This window comes from Coturnix japonica, chromosome Z (genome assembly GCF_001577835.2).
Source record: "Coturnix japonica isolate 7356 chromosome Z, Coturnix japonica 2.1, whole genome shotgun sequence".
Classification (NCBI taxonomy): Eukaryota; Metazoa; Chordata; class Aves; order Galliformes; family Phasianidae; genus Coturnix; species Coturnix japonica.
Genome location: NC_029547.1, coordinates 21,877,968 through 21,902,966, shown reverse-complemented (window position 1 = coordinate 21,902,966; position 24,999 = coordinate 21,877,968). Strand labels below are relative to the sequence as shown.

Here is a 24,999-nt window from a genome sequence, read left to right as displayed (position 1 = left end):
GAATCAATTTCTTTGTTATCATAATGATGTCGAAAAACAGTAGCTACCTGCAACCTGTTATGCATCCCCCCAAAGTGCAAAAAACTATGTATTTAAGGGTACAAAAAATGGAAACTTTCAATTACTTTGACATCTGTGATCTCCATTAAGCAGTTGTCACACAACATTCACAAAACCGTACAGTACTCTACAATTATGCAAAGTTAAGATGGTTCAATATGAAGACAACTCACAGACTCAGTAAACTTTTCCCATTACTGAAACAGTGATTTTTAATTCTTAGAAGAAAAAAAAAAAAGAGCAGAGATCGCGAAGACAGATAATAAATGCCAATAATTTTTCTTGTTCAAGACTCCCTCAGCAATACTCTTTGTATTAAACTCAAAGTAACTGGAAAAGAATATTTGCATAGACAAAAGGGAGAAGACAATAAGTTTTAAATAGTTGAATATTACAAAAAACAAAGACTACATCTTGAATAAAAGGCACAAAAATATGATTAAAAATATCAAGTTTCATGAATTTCTTCACAGATAAAACTATGAGAGCAGATACTGAGGATCTGAAGGAAAAATGTTTCTCCATGCCTTCATGTAAATAGTCAGAAAAACATGCAGAGAGAATGCATGAAAGGAACAAAGTGCTCAGAGTAACATCTGAAATGCTGTTAATAGATGAATATGATCAAGTACACAGTGACCACATTGTAAAGGATCTCTGACAGGAAGAAGGGGCAGGGAGACTGCAACAGAGAATGAGTAATAAAGAATCACAGGCAGCAATAAAGTTTCAGCTGTCACTGAAAAAAATCAGAAGCCCCTTTGGAAAGTGAGGAAAGTCTTGATATCTAAAGCAAATGCATTTACAGAGTTTTAAAAACAGGGAGTAATGAAAAAACTGTTTGAAGTGTTGCTTGAAACAGGAGAACTTGGACAATGTTTGGATGTGGTGCTCAGAGATATGATTTAGCAGAGGGTTGTTAGAACTAGGGTACTATGGTTAGGCTGCGGTTGGACTTGATCTTTGAGGTCTTTTTCAACCTGACTAATTCTATGATTCTATGTTTGAGTTACAGAGCAATAGTGGCAGAGAAACTCCATTTTTTGGAAGTTTTTTGGAATATAAAGATTTTATATGGCGTACCTTTTAAGTTTGCAGCTTAAATTCACAAAAGGTAGAGAAATATGATCTATTTGACATAGAAGTTTATGTTTAATGACATCTTGTGAAATGACAAAATGCAAGAAGCAGCTTCCTTAAGTCAAACTTTAAGGACTTATACATCATTCAGTCATTTGTTATGAACCACAAATTTAAAGCTATTTTACTGAAAGTAAAAGTCCTAGAAAAAAAGCTATAATGAGCTAAAAGTTCCACGTTTTAGAATGGACAACTTGTTTCAGTGTAAAGAGTATCTTCACTAAGAACATTCATATTGGATATAAAAATAATTTAAAAGTACAGTTAAGAGTTTTAGTCATACAACACTACTATTTCACCTCAGAAGTATTTAGCAAACATAAACCTCAAGACAGTACTTTGTAGTTATAAAACGCCTTGGTTCGTCATAAGATATTTCTGCTAACATTTCCTTTAAATGCAAATCTAAACAAAATTAAATATCCCAGTGCCAACTTCATTGTTTACTTAATCATACAGTACAAATATTAAGATGATTCTCATTGTGTTCTTACTGTTGCCAGATTTGACACTAGGGTCTTAACTACAATAGAAGTTGTACAAGTTAGAAAGAAGGGAAAATGTTTCAATAGGATTTGACTTCATGAACAGATTAATTTTAAAATATAGTAAAAGTTTTCAATGTATTCAAGTCACTATTTTGAAGATGAAGAGCAGATGTATTCTGAACGTTTTCCCCTCCAAGTGACACATGTATGCAAAAATGAGAGATTTAAGCTTAGTAAGTGAAATTTTGGAACATCCATACCTGAAGAATTAATCAAGGTCCATTTCAATTGTACTTCTATAGAGTTTAGAAGAAAAGGTAAATCTCAGAAGTAGAAAACCTTGTGACTTACACCTAATTGAATCCTTTTCTTCTAACATTACCCTTATAGTCAATGCCCATTTGAATTAGTTCACAAAAATCTCAGTGGAAAAAGCAAACAAACTCCAATCCATAAAATTATTTAAGCTTGATTTTTTTTTTAAAAAGGTGTCTTCTCAGCAGTACATATGACAATCACTTGTGCTTATAATTAAGCAGTTTATTTATTCACGTTTCAGTATAAATAACCTATAAGCTTGCAAACCATGCCAGCTCAAAGCTGCCACACAAAAAAAGCATTTAGATGGTTTTAACTCTTTGCAATCAAGAACCAAGCACACTGAACAGCACAACATGAATCTGAAGTGTCTGCATTTACAGATAACATTCACAAAACTCAAATGTTTTACTGTGTTTAAATAACTGAAAGAAAAAAAAAATTAAGGCTAAGAATACTTATGAAAAAGAAGGAAGAAAATAAGTATTGCTTTATCACTGATGCAGAAACAAGTCATCCAGCTCACAGCAGGCACATGCAAGCAGATTAACACAAACAATGAAAGCATGCACCATGCAAAGCCCCACCATTCTACTACCGCAACATCTAAACGAGAGCAGGTCACTGCCGCATTTATGTCTTGCAAAGCAGAACATCATTAACTATTCACTGCAGAAATACTCAATTACATTGAGAAGAGGAATCTTGACACAAGCTTCTTGTGTTGACACAATTTTTAATTTCCCAGAGTAAAAAATAGGAAAAGTGAGTAGAGTCCATATGATAGTACTAACAGTCTCTGCTTGAAAGCAAAAATAACTCAGAAAAATAGCACTGGTTCATAACATCAAGCACTAAGGCTAAATTACCATGCACATTTACAGATGCAGTTCTTTGAAATTCCATGCATGCATCATAGATTTAGATGCACTAAAACTGGCATTTGTTAGTATGCTGCAACAGCTTCAGCTTTTGAGATGCTGCATGAAATCCAGTAATCCTTTCAAAATGTTTTTTCATTATGACAGGCGAGAGGAAAGAGTCACATTAACCGGAGCTTCACGTGATTCTTTACCGGAGCAGGAGCTGCTATCAGCAATAAGGCAGTGCATCAGAAAAGCTGCTTTCAGTAAAATTGTTAAGTATTCACAGAATCATATTGCAGATTTCCATTCTAGCTCACACTGATCCTCAAGTTAAGGGTTTCCTAAAGTGGGTCAGGAATCCTCTGGAATAAAGCACGGACTCGGAGAAAAGCTCAAAGATCAAATAAAGCAAATTATTGTCCCACGTCTTCGAGAATTATTTTGATCACGCCTTTTTTAGTGCATGTGAAGTGCTTCAATGTATGTTTGCCCACAAAGGCAGTTATTTTCAGCAACCATCATAAATTATTTAATATTTTACATAACACAAGCAGCTCCTCCCTCTACGACATAAGACTCAGCCTAGGAGGTGATGAAACAGACACTGCGATATAGCAATTGTAATCATGTTTTCTGCAATGTTTTCAGAAAAAATACCACTCAAACATTAAAAAGATAAAGCCAGAGTAACTAAAAAAAATAAAAATAAAAAATAAAAGCTACAAGAAAACAAGAAAAATGAGAAAGAGCTGGAAGACTGGAAGATACTATGAAGTATTTGGTATGGACTAAACAGAACAGGTCTTCTGTCAAACATGCATGACCCAAGGGTGATTTTCACACTGAGTATTTCAGTAGGTACTTGAAAGAAATGGTACTGCTAACATGACCCAAGGAAAGAGTGCACAGGAACTGAAGGCACTTGGGTATGCATTTCCATATACTGAAGTTAAAACAGCAATTAACACACATCCACTTTATCAGTTGTTCTACAGGCTCTGGCAATGGAAATTCAAGGTTTTGAAAGCCAGTTGGCTATTAGTCAGCAGGAAGGCAAAGACAGGAATGCCACAGTCCTGGTCACAGCAGCTTACTGACCTCCTGAGCACAGTGCAGTAGTCTATTAAGAAAGGTAAAATACAAAAAATGCTTCAAACTTTCTTTATAACTGCAAAAAACAGGAAAAAAAACCAAGACATTTTTTATCCTAACAGTGATAAACACTGCAATTCTACAATACATAAGCATATTAAATGCTTAAGACCAACAGAAAATCTGAGTTGGAGAATAAGTATAACAAGGGATCTGATAAAAATAGACACAACAGCTATACTACAGCACTGAGATTATGCTAACTGCTATACCCACTTGCTTAGTCTAAACTAACATCTTTTGGGTCACTACTACTCTAACTCTGCATAGTTTTGGTAAGTCACTGTACACTGCTAGTGAACACTGGGCATCTTTAGTAGCAGCAAAAGTTAGACTGGAACCAAAAACCATTGCAGATTTGAAAATAAGGCCGACAAAGAGGCAATCAAAGGTAAATAACTTGACTTTGACAAGTCTTTATCCATGTAGTTCACATCCCTGTTTAATTACATGGATGTGCACCGTTTTTTCATGAGATTTCTTAAATGTTATTTTGCACATGAAGACAATTCACTAAATATTATTCAGCAGCTTTAAAGGCTGAGATTGCAGACCAGATTAACTGGGAGAAGCAGGTGATCCAAACAGATAAGAACAGACAGGATGCAGAGGAGAGTACATCATGGTGTCTACAGAGTGTGAGCAACAGAAAGCTGTCAAGATTTTGCTTCTCAGACCCAGAAACTACTGAGGAAGAGCATGACCTTCCTGAGCATAAGAGTCAAAGACCAAACTGACAATAACTGCTTCCCCTTGTTTGCTGACTTAGAAGTAAAACTAATGCATCTTGTACTGCTGGGTGACCAGGTTATATGAAGAAAGGGCAAGGATGGCATTTGCCACTCTTGTGAATTTGGGCTGTCAGGAAATAGACAAGATTTGTAGAGCTAAACAAGAACCAGCCATTAGTTCTGCTATTAAACATTGCCACAAAAAGCACTGATGCTCTGGTTTAGGTTCCCAGTATGCAAGAGAACTTTTACGGACTTGCTTTAGGATTTCAAAAGGCAGCTCTCTTTGCCAAGTGGGGAACAGTGCTCTGTACTATGCTGAGACATAGCCTGGAGTAACCTGGCCAGTACTGGTAGGTGAGAACCCACCCACACATTGCCTTGACAGAATCTACATCTCAAAAAGCTTTACAGAAATACTGAAAAAACCCATAGATATGCATAAAGCTCATAATGGTAAGTCAATAAGCTTATGTGCTATAAAACACTTCTAGAAAAACACGAATATCATTTATTCTGTTCTTCATCTACTTCATCTGTTACCTTGTCACTGCCACACACAGGAACAGATTCATTTTCTTTCTACTCACTACTTTTCATTCACCTAGACATCAGAACAGAAATCTCTTTTAAATGTCTGGCATACTCTAGAGCATGTAAAAAGTAGCAGGCAAGCACTGGAAGAAGGACTGGCAGAGACTGCAAAGTCCATATTAAGCCTAAAAGAGGATTCAAGAAGAATCAGTTCTACAACCAAAGAGAAACTATAACAACATAGCTATAATAACAATAATAATAATTTTAGCAGTCATTTGGGAAAAGGTAGGAAAGATTTATTTTTTTTTTTAAAAAGAGCTAGTTTTGTATCCTTATACCAACATACCTAGCCACTTCTTCTTTGGTTATCAAAACCTGTTCCTTACCCTTCCCATTTCCTTTTTAATATTCTCAATATTCAATTCCCTCATTGCTCTACAAATACAAAATAAGGTTTACTGCACTAATTACAGACTTGCATAAAGAAAGTTTATACAGACTGAAGGACTTCTTGGGACACACATTTTTTCCTTATGTTCCTGACATAACTTTGGATTCCTGAAACTGGCCAGGGCTGAAGCTGTATAAAAGCAATCTATTTGTATCAATATACTGTTTCTTTAGGAAAAAAGCCCACTAAAAAAACCTGCACTAAAATTCATTTATTCATACAGAATCCTACCATTTCACACAGAATCAATTCACCAGAATAAGAATTCTTAAGTGTAAACTAACTAGGCAACAACTGTCAGAATATATATATATATATATATATTTTTTTCCCCAGAATACTGACATACCAGCTGGAAAGTTGCAATGATAAAGTTCTGAAAGCTTAACTGTAATAATAATAATAAAATAACAGTTCTACATAACATGAAGAAAACAGTTTGTAAGAAACATTTTTAGCATCTTAAGATCCTAAGCTTACAAAAGGCTGTTTCCAGTGCTCCAAGAAGAAAGTAAATCAAAGGATTTATTTACTGATTGATTTTATCAGTACACAATAGATGTACTGACATTTTAAGAAGTTAAAAGAAAAGATGAATTGGTTTACAGGGACTAGCATTTCTTCATTCTGTCATTCTGATATTAGCCTGTGGGCTAGTGACAGGTCTGACATAAAAACAATGCTAAAGTGATAATTCATGTCAGCACTTCAAATATTTAGACATAACACCTAACCTAACCTCAGATACAGAAATGCAGAACGTTCACATACTGCAGCTCTCAACACACTGTTTTTGAGGGCTCAAAATACTTTAGAAAAAAAAAATTAGATTATGCTAAAGTCTGTGTATGATTAACTTTCAGATAAGGGACACGTCTGAATATCTACAAGGATAAAAACTCATCTCCAAAAGCTACTGAATCACCAACCTGAAGCATGAGAGTATGTATTCCCACTGCAAAATAGCACAACACTCTGCATTTAACAAGGCAGATCGGATGAAATGTTCCGATACACCTCATAATACCTGACAGCTTGTTTAAGGCGCACGTGTTTGAAAAACAGACCAGTAAATCTCCTCAAGTCGATATCCTTTGTCACCACTAGAGGGAACTAGAGAAAAGAAAACAGATACGTCTAAAGGTTACTATTGGTCAAAGTCCAACAGTAACCCTTATCCTGTTTCTGCTTCAGTCCCTGTGCATACAAACCTCCTTTTCTTGGCAGACAATTAAAAACAGAGCACTTTTACCTTTAGCCTTTATAATTACACTTGAAACGCGCTGCTACATAAAGTTCTCTGTACAAAAGAAGTAACAATGACGTCTATTGCTAGAAGAGTGACTATACAAGAGAAGCTGCGCAAAACATTTTGGAGGAGATTAATGAAATTACCTTGAAGAGGTCCCTCAATTATTTACTTTGAAACAGTGAAACAACATGACTATTTCCAGTTAAGACTGCCCAAAGTAATTAGCACCGAATTAAGCTCTTTCACATTACATTTAGACACAAAGTCCTTATAACTTCATCTAACTATATAAGCAGAGAGGTTCAGAATAACTTTACAGTTAGTATGTCACTTAATATGTGGCGCACAGAAAAACGGTACGGCTCTGCCTCAAGGACCCATGGCCAAGTAGAAGAGACACACTCAGCTGCTCTACCATTAGTCTGCAGTTGTCAAACAGAGCTCACTGTGAGAATGAGCTTCATACACTGTGTAAGAACATGCACAGGCTGCATTCATGTACAGTGTATGCAGTAAGTAGGCTCTCACCAAACTAGTTTTCCCTGTATGTATATGAACTCTAAAAGGTAACAAAGGAAACAGTCCTGGTTAAACCCTTCCAAACCCACAGTAAGTCATGCAGTAGTGATACAGGGATACTTCATTTGTAATAACCCATTTACTCTATCACAACACAAACTTCAGCAGGCTTAGGGATGTTTTGTAGACCTGTTTTATGCAATGAAAGTTTCAGAACTCTAGTACTAGTTTAAAATGTCATCAGGCTTTACACACAACATCAGTACTTGTATCAGTCAGAAAAAAAAACCCACAAAACTAAATGCAACTTAATCCATCAATACAAAAACACCCCACGCACTACAGTTACCTATTTGTATGAAAAGAGAGTGTTTTTCCCTGCTGCAAGCCAACACCCTCTGGGCAGACGAGAAGCACAACTTCCAAGTACAGCACAGGTCTCCACAATAAGCAGACCTACCCTGCCACTGCAGAAAAACTGAGGAACCTGGTGGAGAAACAGCTTACAAGAGGCTACTCCTAATGCATGAGGAAGAAAGAAAACCAAAAGATTTATTTACCAAGATGCTCAGGACTTATGACTCATTTAATTCAGGGGTACGATATCATTGGCTGCTGTTAGGTTGTGCATTAAGTTGTGTGCATGTTTGTTTTTTTTACTTGTCTTCCAGTGGGGTAAAAAGTTTGAACAAGACAAGGACAGATGCCAGTACAGTGCTGAATACCAAAATAATGTTTTCTGCCCACAGAAAACATCAGCTAGAGAACAGCACACTGCTGATAAAAACGAGCAGTTAGTAGCTTGTCATGACTCAGCCTCCTTGTAGTGATTAACTGTCTCATTTCATTACAGCACTATTGTGCTCTGTTTAAGCCACTGGAGCACTTTGTGCAAGAACTTCTGCCTTAACTGCACTACCATCCCTTGCCCATTCTGCATAGCAGTGACAGAATGCATGCTGCCACAGGATCTGCACATGGATCTGCATATATATTCAAATCTTCAGGCACAAAAAAGCACTAGAGAGAAGAGGCAGAAAAGTGGAGCTATGGTTCTCTCATCCAAAAGTGCTCAACTCAAACAGGCTCCAGTTTAAGACAGCAGAACAAAACTACAGATCAGTGTGCCTGTCAGCTGACTGAAAGGGCTTGCTGCCACATAGGTTTATTTCTAATTGCAGCCTCAGGTCACACACTCCACTTCCTTCTCATGTGACCAAACCCAAACACATAAGGGAACAAGGATTTCTCCAGGTACACAGAGAAACACCTGCCTACTCACGTGGATACTCCAGAAGCAATGTATGACTGGTATTGCCAGCTACTGACGCAAGTTATGGGAATTAGCTGAGAAGGAGCCATGGTGGTTGCTCCTCAAGAACTAGAGCAACAGCTACTCAACTAAGTCAGTAAAGATTGGTTAGATACAACTGTATTAAGTCCTATGCGTAGCTTGATTAGATTACAGTAAATGTAATCTAATTTGCTGCTTATCTTTGTACTTTCTTTTTGTATTTTGAACTGGTAGGTTTACCTACTGCTTCCCTTAAACCTACCAAACACCACACACTGTATGATGCACATTTTGTTTCCATCCTGACCTCAGTTCAGTGTATTTGGAGGTAGGTATGAATAAGAAAAACTTAAAGGAGACAGAGATAAACCAGATCCTTCATTTAAGAAACCTGAAAATCCGCAGATTTGAGGCAGTAACATTTTGTTGTTCATTAAAAAAAAACAAACCACCACAAAACAGTTTGAAACAGGAATGGCAATTCCTTTCAGTATGAAGCAGAAAACAGCATGAACAGGACTGATTCAACTGCTATGTAAGAAATGTGGATTTATCACAGAAGCAGAGCAATGGAGGTCACAGGGGTTGTCTAGTCCCACCTTCTGTTCAGAGCAAGCTCCGTTACACATCCAAGCCTCCACCCTACAAGGAAGTATTCTTCTGAGAACTACAGTATCTACTCTTAAAGCCAAAGTGGCTGTTATGAAACATAACTGGAACACACAAGCAACGGCTGGGTTGGTTGAAGTGAAACAATCTGTTTTGTTTATAATTAATCAAGTGTGCAAGTCTGGAATTAACTGAAAACTTTAGTCAAGCTTTAAGGAGTTTCAACCACAAGCTATTATTGATAAAGCTGCAATGTACAGCTACTGTTGGAATATAGACCCAAGGGTGGCAAGTAAGGCAAAGAACTATTTTTTTTCCCATCTCTGAAAGGGAAGTCTCAACAGTCTGTAACTGACAACATTTAAGCTTACTGCAGGGTATGCTTATGTAGTCAACTGAAACTGCTGATTCACTTTCCACTAAAGTCTTCTTTCAGGAAATACACAATGACCAGCAGTAAGTGCACTTTGCAAATTTTGAAACATGAATACAAATAACATTGCTTGTCAATTAAGAGCTCCTGCTGATACCAATGCTAAAGTAATGGAATCTGTAAGAAATATGCAATATTGATTTTCCTCCTTGAAAGAGTATGTTTGATTCAATTTTCGAGAAAAAACTTTTGTAATTTCTACTAAGTTTTAACAACACATCATTTCCTAAAAGCATCATTTCTCTGTAACAAGTTTCACTTTCAGTGTCACAGCGTATATCAGGACAAGTGTCTATCAGCTTCATTAGCACTGGCTATACTCTCTTACTTAAACCAGCAACTTGAGGTAATATCCTATCTTCCTTAGTTACTTTAGACCATGGGGGCACAAGAAAGAGGGGTGGACACCTGTATTCTCCTTCCTGCCCAGGCCTCAACATACTCTTAAGCCTATATTCATATCTATGTTTGGACGTTGTGTTGAGGGACATGGTTTAGTGGGAGCTATTGGTGATAGGTGAACAGCTGGACTGAATGATCTTTTAAATCTTTTCCAAACTTGGTGTTTCTATGATTCTGTGATTAATATTTAGCTCTTAGTATTTGAAGCATCTCTTCTTCCCCCACTTTGAATAGCTATGTTCAAGATAGCAGAATTCTGATTTCTCTGCAGAAAGTCCATTCACCTAAATGACACTATGGGGAGCAAATGCATATATACTCAAGCATTATCTGTTCTCATAGAGACAGATCTTTTAAAATTCTTATACAATGTCAAACATATCAGAAGAATTACCTTAAAAGCTTCCAATTAGGGCTAAGCGGACAATGAATTTATACAAGCAAAAGATGCCAAGTCTTGTCATTATTTCTGAAAGAATACTGAAAGTCTCCTCTAGGTTTTTAAAATTATGTTAGCTCTGTCAACTTTCTATTCCCTCAGTTTTTGTTTGTTTGTTTTTGTTTTGTTATTTAAGGGCCAGAAGAGAAAGGGAGACAAAATAACAAAAAAGTCAGAGATAAACAGATTTGAAGTTCCCTCTGATGAAAATTCATAAATATATATAAATATATACCCATTGCTACTTGAGCATCCCACCTGTGTGGGTGAGCAGCACCTATACCCTAAGCTGGGGTGCGATTATGGTCTACCAATATTAACTTAATGAGCTTTGCATAATGAAAAGTTCCCTGCTCACTGAAAACATCCTTTACAATGTCTTTTTAGAAACAAAAATAACCAAATTTGATAGATGGGAGCATATAGAGCATTTAAGACTATTCTATTAAGCTGTTAACACATGGTGTTGTTTGAGCTGATGAGTAATGATTCTGAGTAAATGGTAAGCAGACGCATTTGGCAAGTGTCAGCTTTAACTGTTTCTTACTGACTACTTCCACATTTCAGTCTCCACTTCCTATTCTAGTACAAAGACAAGCACCTGCCCTGATTTGAAGGGGTATTTACCAAAGTCAAGTTGGACACAGGTCTCTCAATGAACAGTGTTTTCAGGGAGACTATACATAATGGTTCAGCTGCTGCCACAGAGAGCTCTAATCATAGAGAAGCACTTAAGTGCTTTACTGCTAGTTACAGGCACTCGCATTGCCCTGATTTCTAAGAAATAGAAGTATACACAGTCAGTATTATCTACTACAGCTGTTTTTACAAAATGAACAAGTAACACCTGTTATCAGAAGAATTCTTGTTTACAGGAATGAAGGTTATTATTTACTGCATGACCAACTGCATGGTTGGTGCAGTAGGTTTTCTTTAGGGATTAGACTAAGCACCATGCTTATTTTAATCATGTACATCACCTCACATTAAATAACACCACAAAAAAACTGACAATTTTAACAGCTTAGCAGTAGCATTACAGCTTTTAGTGTTTTTTGATATCATGTTAGTACTTCTGAAATGTTTTCTTTCACTTGGCATTGCACTCGTCAATGCTTTGCCAACATGCATTCTGCCCTGTAATTTTCAAGGACCCTTCAGATACTCTTTCAGGCATTTCAGAACACTCTGGTTCAAAGTTACCTGGCTGTAGTCTAACTTTTATTATACACGAATCTTCAGCCAATTCATGTATTTAGCTAATTCAAGGGAATAAGAGGAGTAAATTCTCAATTAAGTTCAATGTTGTTTGACGGCAGGAGTTTCAAAAGAGAGTTCAGGACCTTACTAAGATTATGAGAACTATTAACACTCAGTTAAGATGGAAGAGAAAACTTTAGTTAGGAAGGATATGGCCAACAGTGATCATAGCTTTAATTGAAACAAAGGCTTAAGATAACCTTAAGTTCATCCATGTACACAGCTTCTGATAGCTTGCTCCCATAAGAACAGCATGCGAACTCCGCATGACACTTGCACAAATAGAGCAAAACTAACTACCTACTTTTAGAGATGAAAAGTAATTAGTGGCTCACAGTCTCAGAAAGTAAAAAAAAAAAACCAAAAAACAAAAAAAAAACCCAACACATGGTGTTGTGGAACAGTATAGTTTACAAGAGACACAAAATAATACTACATTCTGTTCAACATCTGTGAGACCATCAGTAAGAACAATGAATCCAGTTGTGGTGCTGTACCTCAGAGAAAGCTGAGAACTGAGTTTGGAAGACTGATACAAGGAAGAGAGTAGTAAAATATGCTCATATTAGGAATGATTGAGGAAAGGAGAACTATTCAGTCTAGAAGAACAGACAAGAACTCTTAAGTGCAGCAGAAATGATGGAAATAATCTCTTCTCCATAATGACTCTAAGACCACTTTTAAAGAAAAACTCAGAGCAGATGCAAATGGCATGAAAGAAATCCGCCCAGCAGTGGAAATAATGTAGTGATCCCATGACCACACAGAGTTACAGTACTCAATAGTCTAACTTACCATCACACACATTTTTGAATAATATTGAGACAAACACATCCTTAAGGGAGGAATTAACTAATTAAATGTCAAGACCCTTGAGGAGTTCCCTTTAGTTTCTTTCTTTTCTGGTGCTATACTGGTCAGGGATCACTGAAGAGCAAAAAAGAAAAGCCAGCATTTACTGCTAAGGGGCTGATGAACTTCAGAAGCTAAAAAAGTTACTTGCAGTTGAAATAACTACATCTTTCAGCTGAGCATTTCCCACTTCAGCCCAAGACTCAGGCCAAAATCCAAAATAAATAAGCATATTACTGCAGAGTTCAAAAGATTATTACTGGACTTCACTTTCTGTTTAGTTATTAGGGAGTGTTTTTGCAAATTTGACTTTGAAGGGAGTTGTCAAATGTGAATATACAAGAACCTAAGTTACATGGTTTATGTCAACATATGACTGTGACAGAACTGCAGCAAGACCAGATTGAAGTTACTGTATAAGCCTGGGCAACAATTCATAGTTTTCTAGTTTCAAATTAGTTAACAATGCTTTAGCCGCATCTTTCAGCACACAGCTCACCAGCAACTTGCCTAAAAGTTTAAGCCTGTTAAAAAGAGAACCGAACCTTTTACAGCTTAACACAAGTGGATCATGTTTTCCAGTGTCCTCTCAGGCAAGTTCCACTGCTTCTGCCAATCATTGCCTCAAAAGGACAAGGCAAGAGTGAGGCACTTCATCCTGGATGAACAGTATAACAATCCTTGCACTTCTACTGTTTCAGAAAACTCCCAGCAAGCTTAGCTAGATTCAACCAACTATATATGCTTGAAGTGACCAGTAGGATACTACATATAATAATATCACTAGTAAATAAGTATTCGAGGAATATTATACACTCATCACCAGCTTGTTATTATACTGTTTGTAACATAGGTGTTCCCTTTTATCATCACAAATTCCCTAACAGAAAACACCTGTTACACAAACTGAAAACTACAAGAAACGACAACAAGAATTATCACTGAATCATAAAGGTTGGAAAAGATCTCTAAGATCATCCAGTCCAACCTCAGCTGATTGCTATTAAACCATGACACATGTCACCCACTGAACTGTGTCCTCAGTGCCAGCCATATCTACACATTTCTTAAACATCTCCAGGGACAGAGACTCTAACACCTTCTTGCGCAGTTTGCCCCAATACCTCACCAAGTCTTTCTGAGAAGAAACTTTTCCTGATATCCTTCCTGAACCTCTCCTGATACAACTTAAGGCCATTACGACTTGTCCTGTCAGAGTTACTAGAAAGAAAGATTGTCTTAGAATTTCATAGCTCTCAGCTGTTGAAAGCCTGTGAACAAACTCAATGTGTTACAGTATCCTTTCTACAGTTTATTTATTGTTGATACATTGAGCTCTCTTTCCAAAAAATAAAGCTCCATGATGTCAGTTTCTGACTAGATTAGCTAGCCAGAGAGTTCTTGCTGTGCTATCAACTAATACAACAAAATAGCATGAGAAAGTTATCTTCAATAGCACTTTTCAAACCTCTTTTTAGCATGGCTAACAAATAATGTGATAAATATTTATACCGTATTCAAAAGTCTCAATTAAGCACTACTAATGTGAAATTACTTGAATGGTTATTTAGTTGAAGGGATAGGTAGATGCACTTAGGCCTCAGTTGCAAGTTGTAACATTTCAATTACAAAAAATAGAAAAGAGATATTCCAGGTGCTTATTCATCAGGTTAGAAGAGAAACTTAATACTTTCTCTGAGATTCAAATTAGTTACTCTTGTATAAACCCTCACATTCAGACAAAATATAAGGCTACCTAGCCTACTTAGACAAAAGGCTGAGATTAATTTAAAGAAATACTTTAATATACCTCAGTATTTTCATCCTTCACACAGAAGCCTTTCTGTACTGTGAATGGATTTAAGAAATCTGACATCAGCGTAACCTTTTAGATTTGGAACAATTTGAATGGCTTGAGGACTTTTTTAAGAGTACTTCATGGGTTACTTGGTTATACTGAAGATGCTTCAAGTGCATATTACAGAGGTACTCAGGGTTTAGCTGCTAGGAATTTTGCTTTGTACAGTGTAGGTCGTAACACTGAACTTTTGAAAACTGGACTCTAACCCTTGCATTCTTCTCAGAAATCTACCTGCTGGCTTCTTTTCCCCATTTCTAAGCAAATCCTCAGCAACTGTTCAACTCTGGTGTTAGATGAATGTGACAAAATGTCACCAACATTCAGATCATTTGCTAAAAACTAGTTAATTTATCCAGATTATTCCCAGGGTGAACTGTAATTCTCATTCATCCTGCCATTATTTATGTCTTGGGAAAGTAGTGCAAATTAATAAGGATAAATTTTAATTCAACCAAAACAGAGTGTAACAAATGAAAACATTAGGTTAGTATATGAAAGACTATACGAACAAGGAAACCTTCCTTGTTTATTCATACTATATTGAATACTTTCATTTTGCTTTCTTGAAGTTGCAGTCAGCTGAGGTTCACATCCTCTATGTGTAAACCCAGATGTTTTCTCACTTTCTCACATTACAGAGCTAATAGTGTTAGAAATCCCATACTCCATTTTAAAACTAGCACGTAGACTTGGAGTTAGTCCTTTAATATATTATTTAAGAAGAGGGTAACTTTTCAAAAACACCTGTTCCTTGGTGCCTGCTCTCTTAGACTTCCCTTCCTCTTGTTCCAGGAAATTAATAAGCACTTTAGAAGCTATAATTAAAACATTTCATCTGCATTCAAGAACTTCAATACAAGAAAAGGCTAATACACTGATAATAGCAAACAGCAGCAAATTCTAACAATTTTATGCTTGAGCATTAGATGTTTTACATTTCTCAGCTACCAGCTACTCATTGGTGTTGCGAAGCAGTAAGTTTTTCCTAAGTCTACTCATACACAAATTTAAAGTTCATTGTAAATCAGTGTTTTCTCTGTTCAGAACACAATGAAACAGTCAAGTTTCAGTCTCTTTCATACTCTAAAGATAAACAACCTTGTGAAATGCTACAGTAAGTCTCACAAATGTACTTTTGTTAGCAAACAGCTTAAGCAGCCTACCAGAACTACCTACCCACTCAGCAAACAACAAAGAGCTTCAAAAACAAAAAAGCACAGTATTTTATGCAGCAATACTCAAGTTAATAAAAATGATTGCTTGGTACAGGAAATAATTTTCTCTCTTTTTTTGTTCAAATTATTATGTTATCAATTCTAGAACACAGCTGTCAGACAAAAGCAAATTTTATTTGCTCACAATAACTTTTAAAGGACTTTTGCTTCAGTTTTATTAACCTGATCAGGAAAACTGCTTCAGAAAATTTAGGAGTAAGTAGGTAAAAACCTTAACTTTTCAGTGAAATATTTTGTCTCATAAAGGTTCACCATCATAATATTTCCCACCTGACATAAGAATGATAAGAAACGCTATTTGCCTTGAACAGCAGGCAGTCTAGACTAAAAAAAGAACATGCAGGAACCTTGAAAATACAAACAACAACCACCTCAATGAAAGAAACCCACAAGTTAAATAATGTGCTAACTCATTCACCAAACCTAGTTTAAATTTCAGCTCAAAGTTAGGGAACAATTTCTGTGTACCTACATGTATGAAAACTCCCATGCCTATAAAAGCAGTTTCTGAACTGCCAGCTTGATAGATGTGTAATTCAACAGCTTGTCTGATGCATCCTCTTGAGATATTTCTTTCACATGTTACAAGATTAACACATTGCAGCATTTTTGTCTCAGAAATACCTACAGATTAGATATGTATTTTTCCCCCTCAAGATTAAGGGAAACAATCCTAGTTTTGCAACTGAATTTTGTATGTTTTCATGTTGTCTGTATCACAGTGAAGGCAAGATGTCAAGCTATAAAAGGACAACTTACTGAAAGACAGCACACAAATTTTAAGAGCTATTACTGCTTATTTTAAAGCTGCCCCAAGAAAAGTTGAAACTTCTCAATTACATACTGTCCTTTGAGAAGCTCAAGGTAAAGATACAAATAAAATATAGGTAAAATTAATTATGTACCTACTTATGTATCTATTTTAATTTATATTCCTGTAGCAATTGTGCAACCCAGATACCAATGTTATGCTGTACTGGATATTGTAGTTAAACTTAACAACCTGGGGCAGTGTCTATCTTGTACCTGGAAACAGAGTGGATGTCTTGTACATTATGTTCTGTAAAAATATCTGACCTTCAAGCCCTTTAAGTAAAAAAAATTGAATAAATAATAAAAATAATGGAATTCAAAAGCATAGAACAAGAAAGCTAAAATGATTGATGAAGAGCAGGGTGTTAGAAGACAAGGACACAAGAGACAGCAATCACTGAGAAAAAGCAGCCAAAAGAACAACAGATGAACCATATAAAATCAGAATCATAATCTAAAAGAATGGACTCCAGGACAAACAAGTTTAAAATCTAGGACGGATAACAAACAGTTTGGTAATGAGAGGATGCACAAAACCAATAAAAAGCAACTTAAATATGATGCAACTTTTTTCCTTTTTCAAGCTAGAAGAGGGTTCTCAATTGTTAGCTCCTACCTAGGAAGGGTAAGTAAATTCCTTTGGAGTGTACTTAACTCACTGCTTCAAGCTTGGAACTTTCGTCTGTCACATACAGCTTCACTTCAGTGCTTTCATGAAAGCTTACTACTCTCCGCAAGGATCATTGGATCTAACACCTGAGAAAGAAAATTAGACTTACCTTGTGTTGTTCTATTGCATCTACCCACTGTTGTCTGTGGTCTGGGTCCTGAGCTCGAAGGTACCAAACGCTATCATTTACACTAATATCAAATCTGCATTCATCAAAGTCATGGGGCTACGAATAAAAAAAGAGTGCAAGAAACACTGGAATTAGTAACACAACCAAGAATATCTGAAAGAATATTCTGACATTCAAACACTGTAATTAGCAAAGCTTATCTGTATAGCCTTGAATTTGTCTGAGATTCTGAATGCCATTTTACGTAGCTTTCTTTCACAATGTAGTATGATGTAGATTGTATAGTACACTTTCACAATGAAAAGTGCCTATTTTCTGAAAAAGAAGTTGAAATGAAAAGCCAAACTGCTCGATATGTTCTTATTAAAGAAAAATGATCATAACAAGTGTTCTACACACATACTGACCAACACTTCATACTTGCAAACCAATTCTTTAGCAACTAGTGGACACAGAGCAAAGTACACTACTATTATTCTTTTTATGTTTCAGAGCAAGAGATGAATTCAGGTTACTACTGTTAGTAACCTAAACCATCTAAAACCTGATTTTAGATGGAAGGCAAATGTACAACATAGCAAAATACACTAAGACAGAACCATAAAAAAACTGACTAAAAATGACTGCAACAAAACGACATGGAAGAGAAAAAAAGGAAGCTGTTGCACCCTCAGTCTTCAGCTATTTTTGTCATTTAATACAAGAATATCAGACAACTGAAAGCAACATTCAATCCTTTCTCACAACACTACTAGAATGCACCTAAACTTTACAATGAAGGCAGATGAGATGTAAAGGGGGACAAAATAATCTCATCTGCCTTGCACTCTGGCATTGTCAAAATTAATCCCTAGCAAACATTCAAGACAGTACAGATTTTCCCTTTATAAAGTCTTATTGTGACAGCTGAATACCTTCTTTAAGTTTTCTGCTGCATGAAAGAAAAATTCTGCAAAATGTAAAAATACGGCAGGAAGCTAAAAGGCTCTTGGCTTAAGGTAAATGATTTGATCTCAAGGTTCTTTTTTAGCTTCATACATTTGTTCAGGAATCTGGACCTAAGCTCAAAGCAGAAATTTTATCTTCCAGAAAGGACGGCAACTAACAAAACTGACAATCACATGCATTAAATAACTTCTATTAATTGCTTAATTCTAGCAATTTTCAAAACTAATTATGTATGCTGTTTTTACTGGACTAAAGAATACAGACACACAAGGGAATTCACATCTTCTCATCTTTTTGTCTTTCAAAATGCATTTTGTGCATGATTATTACACTATATGGGAAATATGTTTACCTGCCTTAGATTAGCAAATCTGCCATATCAACAGTTTAAGCTTATAAACATGTTCCCAAACACTCTTCTATCAGGCTCTCTTTTGGCTGTGTGTTGAGGTATTACACATTTAAAGAAATGGAACACTTTCCCAGAAACTGTCCCAAAAGCAAATGTACAGGAATTAGCTATCAAAGTTTTTGCTGCCATGAGAGTAATCTGCCTGCCTCTATTTAAGACTGTCTGGGAGGAGTTAAAAGCAATAGCATGGTTTATCCCGTTAGAAAGCTTTTAGAACTGAAAAGCCTGCATTCCCATGCACAACTTATTTCTCTGTATAACCCGTCAGAAAGTTTCTTCCTCTATCTCTCATCTAAACAACTTTTACTGTAATTTAAGACCATTGCTTATTTGCCCTTTTCAAAGGCATGTTTATGTATTTCCTTTCTTTACATAGCAACTCAAAATACATTTGGAAAAAAAATAAAAAAATAAGCTGTGTAGCAGAACCTGGGAGAGGAGTGAGGGAACTAAGAGGAATAACCCTGTGAACATCCAGGTCAGAGAAAGAGGAGATGCTTCATGCACAGGGTCAGAGATTTTCCTGCAACCACTGGAAGAGACTACAGCAACACAGAAGTTTCCCTACAGCCCATGAAGAGGATGATGGTGAAGCAGAAAGCCTTGCAGGATCCCATGCTGCTGTAGGGAAGTGTGCCTTAAAGGAAGCTGTAGCCTGTCAGATGGACCCCCAGTGAGGCAAGGAAGAAGTGCAAAGATTGCAGAAACATGCTGTTATGAACTGACTGCAGCACCCATTCCCATTCACACCACTAGAAGATCTCAGAAGTACAAAAGCTGGCCATGAAGGAGGAAAATTGAATCTAAGAAAGGAGAAGTGCAGAGGAAGGGGATTTTAGTTTTACCTGTGTTTTGTAAGCCAACTCTGTTTTTAACTGCCTATAAATTTATTTTGCCTGAGCATTTCCCCATTACATTAACTGGTAGGTGGTCCCCCTGGTTTTTGTCTCAACACACAAGCTTTTTATCTTATTTTCTCTGCCAGAGTTGTTAAGCAGAGGGAGTGAGAGCAGCCAGGCAGGGGGGTCTGGAAGACAGCCAAGGTCAACCCACCGCAGTAATCTAGAAAGTCGTTATAAGCATAGATTGTGAGTAATGTACATCTTAGAAAGAACAAAAAGGGACAAGGCTTGTTCCAAATTAGAAGCAGGATTTTTGCTGCACATAGTCAAACTTCAAGCAAGGAAGGTATTTCTAAAGAAAAATACAGGAATGACACTTGTTAAGAGAAAATAATGTCATGACCAGATACAACAAGGAGACCATTAGGAAGAGCATCACTCAGGATGTTTTAAAAAGTGAGTGGTGACTCCAATTAATTAACTTTCTCTTCTTCTACTGCATCAAGTAAGTAACTTTCTGAGGTTGTCAGTGACATGTTTCTATAGCTTATAAGATATTGGACCCTCTGTGCTTAACTTGAAGTTAACAGTCCACCACTTCCTAAGTTATCAATTACACACCTCTGTTGTGTGTTCATTATGCATCCTCCTGGTGTGAGGAGTTTCCCTTGCTTATCTACACACACACCTTTTTAAATTTTGCTTCAAAACTAAGAAGGATTATAGACAAAGCTGAGTGTATTCTGATACTGCTTGTCCTCTACAATATTACTGTATCCAATACATAACATACTGGAATGATGTATGATCCAAGCTGGAAATTAGAGGATAGAGGGGGTTCTGCCATTTGAGTGAATACATGTAGGGCTGGAAACCACTGAATGACCTATGAGAACAAATGGGGAGATGCACAGATTTTGTTATGTGGCAGCTGCTCTGATCTCTTTCCTGGGGATGAAGAGAGAGCTTGTTCAGATATTGTGGAACTGGAGAATTTTAAGAAGCCACAAAATGATGCAGGAAGGAATTCCACCTGAATGATGGAAAAACTGGCAGATGAATTGTACCTTGCACTGTAAGAAAGTAGCACTGTTCACTGTTGGAAAAAGAGCATATATTCAGTCCCACTGAACCAACAAACATTATTTATGACAGCCTGGCTTGCAACTCATTTTCCAGGGCTTAACTGTTCATGTCCACTTTTATTAACAGTTGGACTTGATGACCTCAGAGATCTTTCCCTTCCAAAATGATTCTATGGTTAGAAGTAAAAAAAGTGACTACTGACCAAGACAACTACATTTCCAAGATATTTCAGGCTTGCAGGTACAGCTTCAGAGTTTCAGGGTGGTATTTTCATATTTTCTCATCAGAGAAATTGAAAAACAAAATACATCAATTCTACTCTTACCTTGAGTGGAAGAGAAATGATCCTGCACTGGATTATCCCTACACAGATTCCAGCTCAGCACAGCTGAGAGTATTCAAATCAGTATTCAAAATACTTCAAATTCCATTTACATAGGAAAAAGAAGCTTGAGTGAATTTTACTTATGTGAGGTTCTTACATTCTTAAAAGATGAGAATCAGTGTTTTTAATAGCTCTAGATATTCTGGCTTAAGATACACAAAGTAGAGCCATTAAAAAAAACCAAAAAACAAAACAATATGAACCAGAGAAAACATTGTTCATTTTTTTCAGTTTTCTATTAAATGTTTTGACTGCTAACTTCCTACATGGAAAAAGAATGAGAAGCTCTACTCACTTACTCAAGGCTATTCTGAAAGAAAGGGGGAAAAAAAAAAAAATCAAGTTTCATATTTTAGCTTAGATCAATCACTAAGTTCTCTGATAATGTTTAAAAGTTAACAGATCAGTCGCTCACACCTTTCAGGCTTTCTACCTGAAGACAACTTCGTAAAACCTGCGTAACACAAAAGGCATTTCTTCACAAGAACACCTCGTCTTAAGCAATCTTTACTTACAACTTTGCAACAGTTACATTAGAGACTAAAACAGGCACTACATAATATTTGCTTTCACCATAAGACTATTCTTCTATGGATACTGTTCATTCATTTGTGAGATCTTAAGAGCAGTGACAATTCACAGAAACATAACGTGTTCTAGTAGGATGAATGTGAAAACTGTTGACATTTTGTCCAGAATCTGTCTTGAAATAGCCTTTTAAATTAGACTAGAATTTAGAAATTCAAGAATATTGTGAACTATTAAGAATTAGACGCAGCACAAGAACAAATCTGCACATTTAGCTAAGGGCAAAATCAACACGGAGCTATGCCAGTTTTTAGTTTCTTGTGTGGAAAAAAAAATTACTAGCATCACAGAAAACAAAAACTGTTCCTAAGCTTCAGCAATAAAACAGTTTTGTAGCTCTGAAGTAGATGAGCACAGCATTTGTCTTTACCAGGTTTGTATATACTATTAAAGTACATAACACCTGTGTATTGTAAGCTGCAGTTATCCTGACAGCAGTACACAGCGCTGCTTTGTTAACAACTCTGAAGCAGTTGCACTCTACATATAAAGTTGTCTAGCACCTGAGTCACACTTATACTTGTGTCATCCCTGTCTGAGAGAACTAAAGAGCAGTGATTCTCATTTACCGTAGGCTTGTATTTTGTCTAACGCCTTACTTCCCTGCTCAGTATTCTAAAACAACTTGCTTTTAGTTCTGCAATCAGGAAAACAGCACAAGTACAGTTAATAGCTGTGATGTACAGACTTGAGTTGGATTTATTATAAACGGTTCCAGCTTCCTTCTGTAGAGAAAATACCATTTAGAGTAGTGAAAAAAAAGTGGCTTAGGAAGCCTAACTTTCTTCAATCAAATAATCCCCCCTGCCCAAAAGTGTTCTTGAAAGTTATGAAATCTATAAAAACACTTAAACCTCCCTTTGTGGTTTGTTTTAAGGACCTCAAACTGGAGAGCTGCTGTAACAGGAAGAATTCTGTGGCAGTGCAGTCAGCTATGACTCATGAGACCAGAGCTGGCTTCAGACTTCCTCAGTAACTGCAGCCAAGTAAACGTTTCTTCATGTAAACTGCCCTTGTTCAAAAATTTAAGAGCTAGGACAGGTTGGCTTTATACAGAAAGACCTGGGACATTTGGGGCCTCTGTTTCAGTAGGATTCTGTACAGCTACCTCAGAACAAAGCTCAGAGACATACAGAAAGGACATTAATGACTGCCAGAGGCCTTTTTTCTTTTTGTAGCATATTCTTGCATGGAATTGATTTAACTATTTTTCTTTAAAATGCTGACTCTAGAAGGAGCCCTTGGAACACGCAGGCTGCCTACATCTCAGACTCTCGAAGGCTGCTAAGCACACCTCTGAAAAACTTTATGAAGCTTTCCAAATGCTCCTGCTCAGTGTCATGCCACCAGCCTGTGTTTTGTTGCCCTGAGTTCTCAACTGAACGCATACTGCCTGGGGCTGCTGGGGAGGTGGGGGATGTGTGGAGACAGCATTTGAAGTTCTCCAACCTGCTTTACTTCCTGGGGGTATACTGTGACTCCTACTTACTTACTACTTCCCTGTGTGATAAAAACATTCTTCTGATCCTTGCTTCATCTTAGTTGTGAAAAAGCAGTAGGACATAGTACCAGTGCAGATTTTTCTTCTTGCAACACACAAAAATTTCTGTTTTTTCCCTCCAACGTCTTGTCAGGTAGCTGGCTGAGACCTATACTTCTTTACAACCACTTCTGAGCATATGGGAGGAAGGGAACACTATGCTAGAGCACAGAGACTTAAAAAATGTAATTGAAATAGAAACAGATAGAAAGTGAAGAGAAAAAGGAAAAACTTTACTCACGGTTGTAAGGAAAGATTCAAACTAGTCTGGGGACAACATCAGAGAAAGGGTGATAGACCTAAGAAGTGCTGAATAATACCTCACGATCTGTGCTAGATACAACTAGAGAAGGCAATAAAAAGCATTTTCAGCAATCAAGGGAAAGCGAGGAAGTTTGTCCACAGCTCAGCAGGGATGAGAATGTAATAGACAGTACAGAAACAATAACTTTGCGAACAGGAGAAAACTGGCAGTAAAATGAAATCTTATCATCAAAAGCAAATCTCTCAAATCACGTGTGACCTGTTCTTTCTCTGAACTCGGGGAAAGTCATTACTGATCAACTCAGAGCAATTCCTCTTTATTTTTATTAGTAACTTTGCAACAGGTTCTCATTCAGTGAACTCTAAGACAGATCCTAGAGAGTTCTGCTGAAGCCTGCCTTCTTTAAACAACAACAAAAAAGGAGGGAAATAATGCATCTGATTGCAGTTGCCAGAAAGGCATGGAAAAAAAGCAGTCAACATTTTTATCTTATCATAAAGTCATTATCAGATCTTTGATCTTATGGTAAATTATTTTATGATGGTAAATCATGCATTTATCAAGAGTGAATATTTTATGCCTATCTAATGTTCCTTTGAAGCCTTATTTGGCATTTAATGGAGAATTCTTATCTTGAATTGACTAGCCTAACAAAAGCACTGGCTCACTGCGATGAGCTGAATGTGTCCCTATTTCTCAGCTGCTCAGTGAGTAATTAAACTCCACCACATTGTCTGATCCCTCCTCCTCAAAAGAACAAGGGGAGAAAATCCAGTGAGAGAAGACTCACAGGATAAGATAGACCAGTCAGACACAGCACAGGGAGATAAGTGTAATTTACTGCCGCTTACTAACATACTAGAGCAGTGAGGACTGAAAACAAAGGGCTCCCCCTCCCAGTGTCTTGTACCTCCTGTCCTTGAGCAGCACAGGGCATCACGGCTGCAGTCAGTCCACAACACTTCAACTCCACCACTCCCCTGCTCCACAAGGGGTTTCTGATCACACACAAGCTTCAAACACAGGCTGCAGTTCTTCATTCCCCCTATCATTAGCTAACGCTGCTACACAAACACAGTATCACTGTAAACAGTCCTTTTGTCTTTACAAGTTTTTGAAAGCATTCAGCTTTGTCAAAGCAAACATTACAATCATGATTTAATACAAATTAAATGAAGTCTCAAATTTTGCAAACATATTTTAAAAACTATTTGTTACCCTAGATGCCGTTCTCAAAGCGGAATTAATTTAGTGTTATACCTCAATGTTTAACATTTTGTGCAAAATGTACTGAAAACACATGAAGTGCGACATGTTTGGATATATTTCATTGTGAACCTATTTTTTCCTAAAACAAATCCAGGTAGATCTAAAAACATGCTTAATTAGAGACAGCCAAAACTTGCAACAGAAAACAATGT

General features: G+C 36.8%; 1 protein-coding gene across 2 annotated transcripts in view; it reads right to left on the bottom strand.

Annotated features, from left to right (window-relative positions):
* Positions 1 to 24,999, bottom strand: part of CERT1 (ceramide transporter 1) — a 64,345-nt gene that overhangs the window by 25,860 nt on the left and 13,486 nt on the right. For both annotated transcript variants that reach the window (XM_015848817.2, XM_015848818.2), the window contains exon 3: positions 17,492 to 17,608. In XM_015848817.2, the coding sequence (XP_015704303.1) occupies positions 17,492 to 17,608 (117 nt within the window). The remainder of the gene's footprint in view (positions 1 to 17,491; positions 17,609 to 24,999) is intronic.